General features: G+C 39.8%; 1 protein-coding gene across 1 annotated transcript in view; it reads right to left on the bottom strand.

The window, feature by feature from the left end:
- Nucleotides 1-9,422: 9,422 nt before the first annotated feature.
- Nucleotides 9,423-11,175, bottom strand: part of ADSS (adenylosuccinate synthase) — an 18,499-nt gene continuing 16,746 nt past the window's right edge. Inside the window, exon 4 of the mRNA XM_086793124.1 lies at nt 9,423-9,802. Coding sequence (XP_086649250.1) covers nt 9,629-9,802 — 174 coding nt within the window. The 3' untranslated portion in view covers nt 9,423-9,628. The remainder of the gene's footprint in view (nt 9,803-11,175) is intronic.

The raw sequence follows: 11,175 nt of genomic DNA, 5'->3' as shown, positions 1-11,175 counted from the left end.
AGTTCTCCACCAAAACTTCGTGCTGAAACTATCAAAAATACCTTATAGTGACAGAACGAAGATAGAAACGCGTCTGAAACGTGATTCTAGCCGTAAAATATCAATACATAGCACATACGCACCTCCAAACCTGTGAAGATAGCTCCTCAATCGGAGATGTGTGGCTTTCGGAGCTACCGAGGGGTGTTGTACCTTAACCAAGAAGGGAAAGAGATGACGATGCTCTTACCTGTGTACCGCTTCCTTGCTTACTTGTTCTTCCTCTTGCTTGCCTCCTTTGCTCTCACACGAATCGGAGCTTTGATACCATAAAGAGAATGTGGGGGGAGAGAGAGAGAGAGAGAGAGAGAGAGAGAGAGAGAGAGAGAGAGAGAGAGAGAGAGAGCTTAAGTTCCTTGCAAGCACACACACACACACACACACACACAAGAGAGTGCAAGACACAAGAGAGATGGATAGTTGAATTTTTCTTCTATCTTCTTCTCTTCTCTACAACCATATAACTAAAAGATAAGAGTACATACATAAAGGTAAAGTACTTTCCTACTACAACAACATACAATGGTCGGTCTATAGTGTGAACCCGACTATATGAGCTGGTGCTATAACTATGTCATAACTCTAGTACTCCAAAGTGGCTGTCACACAACCTGTCATCTAATCTCACTAACCATGCTAGTGGCATAAGTGCGAAAGCTATCACCTAGGCAGGTCATCAATGTCCGCCATAGTAGCACTAGTTGAGCTCGATATCTCAACAGAGTATAGCTACAACTGGTTACTTCAGTAGTCATTGGTCTACATATTGGATTTTCTTTCTCAAATGGATCCTTCACAATGCCTTCATTATGAAGTACACGTTTGATGGGAAACCTTCCTCCATGCAAAGTAAAAAGTGTAAGAATATAACATAGCAGAAGCAGAATGAATCAAGATCAACACAATACAAAGCATTAAATTATATAAAGAAGTGGAGAGTAAACAATGTTACTCTGCTTGCAAAACTTGATTACAAACTAATGGCATCCACCCACACGTGTGCTTCGGGGGTAAGGAGGATTTGATGGAAATCTAAAGACTCTAGATAGAGGATGTCTTGCTTACAAGAGTGCTTGAACATAATGAACTCGATGATTAACTATGGTTGCCAAACTAGTCTATATATGGTGCCCACGGTTGGCATATGGACGCAGGTTAGCCACATCGACCAATCTACGATTTGGTCCAAAATGACCCAACTGACCATATTATGTGATTAGAATACAACTAAAACCCGTAGCACACCTCCTATGGCCACATATGCGACTGTTTAGACCTCAAACAGGTCCAATAACCTGTGACTTTGGTGTACTATCCACACTCACTAATGAAGTCACTTAGTATGCACAAGCATGCATCCTACTTGGGAGAGTGCCAAGCCTACATAAGTTGTCTCCTAACCATATGGCGACACTTGGCCACCACCTAGTGTCTAAACTGGGAGCTGTTGTGATGAGTGCCCTAGTGCACCACATGACTGCTTATCAAGGAAGTCTTACAAAATAGAGCACATCCATCACCCGCGCAGATATCATTGAGAAAATCCAACACCCCTCCTCAATGTCCACTCGTAGGTGAACTACCTCTTCAATCTAACATCGAGTCCATGAAGATGGCGCTCCTGTGATCTTTCCCTAAAGCCTTTGTGAAAATATTTACAAAATTCTCTATCACCACTAGGCAATAGACAAGCTTCACATCTCCATCTGTAAGCTTACACACATAATGATACTGTATCTTAATGTACTTTGTGTGAGCATGAAACATTGGGTTCTTGGCAATCAATTGCCACGCAACTCTAATTGTTGCACAATAACATTGTCACTTCCTTTTGAGCAACACCCATGTCTCCTAAGACCCTTCTCAACTAGATAGCTTCACATGAAGTAAAGCATGTTATCTTCTTGTACTCAGTCTCTATAGAAGAAAGTGCCACTCTAGGTTTCTTCCTATGATATCATTCCAAACCCAATAAGCAAAAATAGATTTCTTGCTATCATAATCTCCTGTCCAATTTGAGTCACAAAATCTCATCAAGGAAATGCTTGATTTGTAAGTGATACCATACCCAATGGTACCTTTGATGTATTTCAACACCCGTATCCTTTCTTTCCAATGGTTCTCTCGGGGCTTATTTGAGAACCTGCTAATAAGGACACCAATGCAAAGCTAATATCAGGCCGTGTATTACACAAAAAGATCCAACTCCCCATAGACTTCCAATACTCCTTTATATCCACAAGTGGAGAAACAACTTCCACATAAAGCTTTGGATCAGCCTCCATGGGTGTAACCACACAAACTTGCACTCAGCTATGCCAAATGTTTTTTAGAATTTCTTCTACATAATTTTTCTGAGAAATGAAGATTCCATTTAACTCTTGCTAGACCTCAATCACCAAAATAGAAATGAATATTCCATCCGACTCTTGCTAGACCTCAATCACCAAAATAGAAATGAATATTCCATCCGACTCTTGCTAGACCTCAATCACCAAACAAAAATACATAAGCCCAAGGTCTATCATATCAAACTTTCTTTATAAGTATTAGTCTGAGGCAATCCACCTAAAGGACAACAATCATGTACTTGCCCTACTCGGAGAAAATATATAAACTTGTATTTGACGAGATTTTAGAAAGACCAATACTTATAAAGAAATCATCTATTTACTTATCGGTACCATGCCGAGGGGCCTATTTTAGCTCGTACTTTGGTTTTTGAATTAGGTATCTCAAACCTAGGGACCTAAGCCACATAAACATCATCCTTGAGATGGCCATTTAGAAATGCTGACTTCACATCCCAATACTGGCCACTTCCCATGAGTTGCCAAGGCTAGTATTGCATGAATAGTGGTTACTCTAGTTGTGGGGGTAAATATCTCTGAAAGCCAAACCCTTCAACTTGTGCAAAACCCTTCACCACATGAGCCTTACCTTCTACTTATCCAATGTACCATTAGACTTGTACTTGGCCTTCTAAACCCACTTGCCAATAACCTTCCATTTTGTAAGACGATCCATAAGATCCCAACTATGGTTTCTCAAAATTAAGTCAAAATTTAACTCCATGGCCCCCCTCTAATTTGGACCTGCTAATGCTTCCTCCAAGTTGGTGGGATCTGGTATTTTCATTATTTCAGGCACCATCAAGGCCATATTGACAATGTGAGTGGAGGCCCTACTCTGCTCCTCTATTCACTTGGATCTACGAACAATTGTTGGCTCTTCTGCGATTGTTGGTGGAACTTTCCCATCCAAAAGCTCCTTCAACCATTTAGGATATGGCCCCTTCTATAGTTTTGCAGGCTTCTCTTCTTCATCATCTGATGAATCCACCTCTTGTGGATCTAGTACTATCACTAGTTGTGTCCACTGAGCTGCTTCTTTGTTGAAGGATAGTGTGGATGGAGCCTTCTCCTCAAATTAATGTGGCTATCCTTCGAGCATCACATCACTACTTGATAATTATCTTCTTTTCCTCTGGTCTGTATAGTCGGTAACCCTTTGACTCCATACTATACCTAAGAAGATACACTTCCTACTCTTCGAATCCCACTTTGTTGTGGATGATTTTGGAACATGTACAAAATAGTCCAAATATCATGAAATATGAAATTGAGGGTCTCTTACATAAATTCTTACTTGAATAAGGTTCCTGAGGTGTTATGCTCTTTGTGTAACTCATGTTAAGGATATGCACTAGAGTGTTACTGCCTTGGCCCAAAAAGATTTATGTTATCCTTTGCCTGAGCATATTCTAGGCCATCTCTATGGCTGTACAATTCTTACACTTTGCAACAACATTATGTTGTAGAGTATGAGAAAAAAATTTCAAATCTCTCTTGATCCCATGTTCCTTGTTGTAGGCATTAAACTCAATTGATGTGAATTTTGTTCAAAACTTCTTTAGCATCTTTCCTGTCTCATTCTCTACCAAGTTATGCCATATTTTGAACTTTCCGAAAGATACACCCACATCTTCCTACTAAAGTTATTGATTAGTATAACAAGAAGTAGAAAGAACCACCCAATGTAGTGTTTGGCATTTTATCGCAATTCTTGTGGTGGTAGATGTGCCATAATGTGCCATAATCCAAACCTTTGTATCTCTTTTAAGACTACAACGCTCAGTCCAAATCTCTCATGCCATAGCTTGCTTGTCTCGGTATCTGCTCAAGTTGTAAAAAATGACAGCTCATATAAGTTGGTACTCTAGATTCCTCTCCCAACGACATTCCCACTAGGATCTGTGATGATTGTGCCAACCTTATCAAAGAGAACCTTCAAGTCACGGAGTTGTCATAAAACACAATAGTACATTCCTCTTTATATGTGGCATATATCAAACAACTTCTTAGCATCACCATTGCTAAGAATGGTACCTAAACCCATGGCTGGGCATTGGTTGCTAAGAATGGTACCTAAACCCATGCTTGGGCATTGGTTGGCATCGTTCGGGATTGTTACCAGGATGGATTTCCCCATATAGCCTTGAGGGAGGAATATTAGCCCTTTTGATTGGTCATATGTCAGGATGTCCTGATACCATCTTTGAAACCAAGAGTTGCTAGGCCGCCCATGATGTTTCATGATACCACACCACAAATAATATAGATGATGGTTGGATAACATATATGCTGAGCATGCCCCTTCTATGAGAGGGCCGTTTGCACCTCTAGAGGCATTCACATCTACATGGGCCCCTACGGAGGCTTTGGCATGCTAAATCAAGTACCCACTTTGACAACCAGCCCTCTAGTCTTCCACAAAATATAAGCTTGGGGGAGTTGAAGATATGAGGGGTCCCTTTGGACTATTTATCCTTTCACCCTCCACACTGCCTTTGCATGTGGGATTACTTGGCATCCCTTTTCCCATATTGCAATCCTCACTACCTAGAGCAAAGAGGGAAGTGGTTTGAGACCATGAAACAGGGCTCTAATACCATGTAATAATACACAATAGTGGAAGTAGGATTAACACAATACCAAGCACTAAATTATAGAAAGAACTGGAGAGTCAATAATATTACTACTTATAAAACTTGATTACAAATTGATGGCATCCCCACACACGTGTTGCTTCAAGTAAGGATCTTTAATGGCGATCTAAAAAGGCTTTTGAGGATTTCTTGCTTATAAGAGTGCTTGAACACAATAAACTAAGGCTACCAAACTAGACTATATATAGTACCCAAGGTCGACAATGTCATGGATGTAGGTCAGCTGCGTCGGCCAACCCATGACTTGGTCCAAAATGACAACCTGACCATATCATTTGACTTTGACTAGGACCATATTAGACTATAATTAAGTCTCACAGGGACCTAGTGTAGCTCCCACAACCATGTGAGAGTCTAGACTCTCAAATGGGCCTCACAACTCGATAATAGTGTGTCCGGATTAGTTTGTCCAACTCTCATTGTAGTAATACGGTCACTTAGTCCGCACAAGCATGCATTCTAATTTTGGTAGAGTGAAAAGTCTATATAACCTGTCTCCTAAACATCTAACCACACTTGGCCACCATCCAGTGTCTAAATTGAGAACTATTAGGTTCCTAAGCGCTCACAACACTAGGAACTATCGAGTGCTCGGGTGCTCACCACAATGGCTACTCCTTATAAAAGGGGCATTACATAATGGAGCACATTTGTCACATCCACAGAAACATCATGAGGGTGGAGCATTGAATAAATTCTTTTCCAACAAAAAGATGCATGTGACAAAGAGTAAATGTTTTCAAATCATCTTCACGACTTAGGTGAAATGTAAAAATGGATTGGTGGATACGAGCAAGCAAAGGTAGAAAGGGGTGAAGTTCGTAGAGATTTCTAGAGACGGCATAGAAACCAATCTTTGTCTTCTACCAAAGGATATGACACTGGGATGCTTAGCGAATGCTCTCACATATGTAGAGTCATCAAGAGAGGATATAATCAAAAGGGAGTGAGAGTACTCAAGGGGTTGTGATTTCCATGTAAGTGCCTATATATGTATGGGTTATCCTCAATAAGCATGCATAAATAGCAATAATTTATTTGTTTTATTCACATTTTAGTACTCCTCAATGTGGTCACAAGGGTGACAATGCGGCCACAATAGTGGCACTTCTGTGTGGAGCATATAGAAAATCCCAAATACACTTTTGATTATGCAGTCATGGCTTCTTTGTATAAGATTTAAGAGCTAGCATTAGAGATCCTAATCTTTCTGATGTCTCAATTAGACTATTGTGGGAATAAATACAAGATATCATTGAGGCATTTAGGTGAATTTAAGAGAGTTTATAACATTTTTATTTGATGTCAAGTGGTTTGAGATACATGCAGTGGTCCCACACCTACCTTAAACCTCGTCCTTTATAGGTCTAGTATTATTTCCAACATGTTGGATTTTCTAGGATAAGAATTCCGAGGCTTGTTGCATTAGGACCTATTGGCAATATTTGAGGTACTACTACTCAAGCTCCTCCCCACGATACTCTAGGAGCAAGTGGCACTTGGGGTCTAGCTAGTTTTGGTGTGGCTTATCCCTACCTTAAACCTCATCCTTTATAGGTCTAGTATTATTCCCAACATCATGTCCGTTTAGTAAAGGATTTAGTTCGGCAAGCAAAATGGTCTAGACATGAATGGTTTCTTGATGTTCCGTTGACAATTTTTGATTGGACTGCAAGTTCCTTCTCTTGTTTCTCCTCTTGATTATAGTTGATGGATTCACTTGGAGTAGGATTATTGAAGGCAAATTGATCTAGCAATAGTAGGAATTATGATTGGGTGCAACCTCCTTCTTATGTTTGATAATAAAGAACTTAAGTTTCCTTAGGTAGCTGTATAGGTAACCATGATTGCAAAGTTGGCACATGTGTATCTCATCAACTGGTGCAACCCGTGGTTAAGTGCATCTATATCTCCTTATCCAAATGTGTTTCTACCCATCTAACAAGGGTATTTAAGTTCTTCATAGAGGTCAACAGTTGTTCTTAGACAAGATTATATTGCCACTTAAGTTTGGAAAGCCTCTTGTCCTCCAAAGATGAAGAACTTTATTTGACAAAGGGCCTCTCACCAATGCCAAATGCAAATGCACAAACGTGGCCAAGGTGGATATATCGAGTCTCGACCACATGACGGTTTAATGTGCTTTAGTGGCTTGCCTCTATAGCGCCTTGATCCCTCGGTTTCATTCCACTTACCCTTGCCTCCTAACTTTTCTCCATCATTCTTGGGTTCTAAAACACCAAAAAAACTTAAAGAAATAAACTCATCACTCTTGCCCTCTCTCTCTCTCTCTCTCTCTCTCTTCACACACACACACAACAATAAGGAGTGAAATTAAAGAATTAAAGCGCGCGCGCACACACACACACACACACACACACAACAATAAGGGACACAACAATAAGGGGTGAGATTAAAGAACTGAACAAAAAACAAGGCTTTTCTCCATCCTTTTAGTGCCCTCCTCCTCAATCAACCCTTTAGAGGGTGCATGCACATGTTGTGGTGGGCTGGTTATTCTCAACTATCCATGTCTAACGACATCCCCTTCCCTCTGCCTTACCACTATGGCTACTACTTTCACCTCCCTGTATCTTCCCTCTTTCTTGCTATAAATTTGATCCTCTACCATTAATTAATGGCCTCCAAAATTTTTATAATGCTCAATTGTAAACATAGTACAATATGATAATTAATATTCTAACATTATATATCTTATGTTTGGTATTGTTAATATAAAAGTACTATGAAATACGAGCTATGTATTAATAATAACATAACTAAGAATAATACATCATGGTTTGATCATTAACATCAAACCATGCAACTCATATAACAATGTGGTGCAGAATGTCCAAAAAAAAACTTAATATCAATTAAAATTGACTAGTTGAAGGGAGAGAGTGAGTACATAGTCTCATGTTACAAATCTTGGCCTAAAACTTAGATTAAGGAGAGGCCTAGCTAAGCTCAATTAATAAGAGAAAAGTATGTATATAGATGTGTACGAATGCTTCATGTGTGTGTGTGTGTGTGTGTGCGTGTGTGTTGTGAGAGAGAGAGAGAGAGAGAGAGAGAGAGAGAGAGAATTGGTCTTGTCAAACATATCTATGGTTGCTAACACAATCAAAACATTCCATAGGTTTTCTTGGAACAGCCACAGCACACACTGGCACACAATCAATCACCTTGTATACACCCCAACATCATTGCACATTGTGCCTGTCATTTCACAACATATACTCTGCATTACCCTGATATTGAGTACCACCATCATCATTTTGTTACACATATAATGCCTGGTAGGAGTAGGGCACTCAAGGGTGCACCGGATTCATGCTTCACGCATGAAACTCGTTATCTTGCAGGGGGGCTTGAACTCCATTGATTACACTCCATTGGCTGCCTCCTTGTGTCATGCACACAATTGAAACATAATGGCTAATTATGTCTCACGCATGAGACTCATTATCTTGCAGGGGGGGGCTCGAACTCTATTGATTACACTCCCATTGGCTGCCTCCTTGTGTAATGCACACAATTGGAACATACTGGCTGATCAACACGAGTATCTTTAAGGTTGGTGTACCTGACACATTCAATCACCATGTGAGTCCATAAAAGAGAAAACAGCATGCACAGTAGTGCAAATGTTGAAACTATATGATTATGAAATATTATCCATAACTTGCAAGTTTGAATTGCAACTCGAAGCGTATTAAAAAAACTCCACTTCTACCTCTACCCGTGCATCTCATTGGTGTTGCGAGTCCACATACTAGTTTGCTCAAACAGCTTTCACCTACTGGCCATAGTCAACTACTACGCTGGTGACAATTCAGCGAGTTGCATTTAAGTCTTTCCATCACCAAAGCAGACTTTCTAAAAGGGATCGTGAACTGTGTTCCAGTTGCTTGCAGCACATCTGATTTTAGTAAGGGGACTGTAGGTTGTGTCGACCTCTGCTTTGCTTTTTTGAAACAAAAAATCCAAAGATACAAAATAATATATGTTTACTCATTCAAAGCAACTCCTTCCAATGTACTCGGAGCACTTTTTTTGGGGAGTGGCGTCATAGAAATCATTGCTGCAAATGGCAGCTGAGGTACCATCCTTTAAATCATACGTGGGCTTAGGTTACTGACCCTAAAACACGCTTGATTTTGTGTGAAGGCACATCTAGTAAAATGCTGCATGCCATCTCCAGCACTCCTGTATACATGATATAAGATACAACAAACCAACCTACAAAAAGAATTGAAAGGATAACCATTCGCCTTCCCACGTGCCACTATTCAAACAGGACCAAAGACACAGGAAGTTTAAATACAGCATTCTCATTCCGAAAACACTCAAAAACATTAACCATAGGTACATGCAGGTGATAAAATTTATTCAAGGAAAACATTACAAAATGTGTCACATACATAAGGAATTTCCGATGTTAACATTTCCTTAAGGGAGGGAGGGAGGGGTTCAGTTGTACTGCCACAAATAGGCATAAAAGATAGATTCTCAGAATAGTGTAGAAGTCTGCAAAAATTGTCAACAACATAATCCGCTCAAAACTGCACCTTACTGCTACTCTTTAACAATCATTGCATCCCTGCCAGGACCCACACCAATAAACCGAACAGGTACCCCCACTAGGCTTTCTACTCTGTCAATATAAGTCTTGGCGGCTGCCGGAAGGTCTTTGTAGCTTCTCACCTTTGAAATATCCACTTGCCATCCAGGAAGAGCTTCATACTCAACCTGCATATAAAAACAAAAAACGTTAAATGCCATGGTTCTGTACTTTCATAGTACATAAAATGTATTCCAATATGGGGCAAGTCTAAACTCATCACGGCAATAAAACCTTCCATGTTCCCAACAAACGAAATGACCAACCCTCCCTGTAGTGACCAGTCACTATCAAAGATGAGATCAGCTCATGCCATTCCAACACACTGTTAAAAAAGCACTATTCATGGCTTCAGGATGCCAATGAAGTTCAGACGCACAGAGTGATGCAGCCTTATCGTCAACACACTCTCTCAATGCACAATCTATTAAGCAAAATGGCCAACCCTCGCTGCGTTGACCAATCACTATCGAAGAAAAGAGATCAGCTCATGCCATTCCAACACACTGTTAAAAAAAACTATTCATGGCTTCTGGATGCCGATTAAGTTTTGACACAAAATGATGCAGCCTTAACGTCAACACACTCTCTCAATGCACAATCTATTAAGCAGTCATAGTCACAAGAAACACAAAACGTTGAGGTCTTTTCAGTTTCGAGGTTTTTTAAGTTTTGCCTAGAAACATTTCATCCAGTAATTAAAAAACAGATAGGTTTTGAAGTTTCAAAATTCCAAAATATTTTTTTAAAATTCGAGTAAATATTATACTCAACACACATTGATGACCAAAAAACATATATATATATATATATATACAAACATGTAAATATGTGTATACATACATACATACATATATATATATATATATATATATATATATATATATATATATATATATATATATATATATATATATATATAGAAATGAAATGAAATGTTATATTAACGTCTTCAAAAGGCCATAATGACCTATGAGACCAAAAGTTACATCATGGTGGATCTGATACAATGTCTGGATAAAAAAACCCAGAAAATGAAAAATAAAGATGATACTACTGGCACCTAGAAAATGAAACTGGAACTGGAAGGTACACTATGGAGGTACCTCCATCTCATAATATGTGCCGCATCGAACACTGGCGGATCTCCTCAATATCCTCTGTGGTCAGCACCCTGACTGGGTGTCCCGCATGCCTCGCAAGAATAATCCGAATAATAGAGAGAGAGAGAGAGAGAGAGAGAGAGAGAGAGACACACACACACACACACACACACACATAGATATACATACATACATGTGTGTGCGCGTGTGCATGCATGCGTGCGTACATGCGTACGTGCATGTAGGGAGGCAGTTTTGGCTTTTCAGTCGACTCCGTCCACCATTGCCAACTTATGCAGTCTTTCTGGATTGGATGAGATTCTGGGCACTCTAGAGTCTGGAATATCTAACATGTCCAGAATCAGCTGTTTTTTTTCTGTTGATCATGTCGAACCTTT

Source organism: Cibotium barometz, chromosome 59, assembly GCF_041138505.1.
Source record: "Cibotium barometz isolate CiBa-2024 chromosome 59, ASM4113850v1, whole genome shotgun sequence".
In the NCBI taxonomy this organism is placed as follows: domain Eukaryota; kingdom Viridiplantae; phylum Streptophyta; class Polypodiopsida; order Cyatheales; family Cibotiaceae; genus Cibotium; species Cibotium barometz.
Note: the sequence above shows the minus strand (reverse complement) of the source record. Positions and strands in the feature narration are given on the sequence as shown.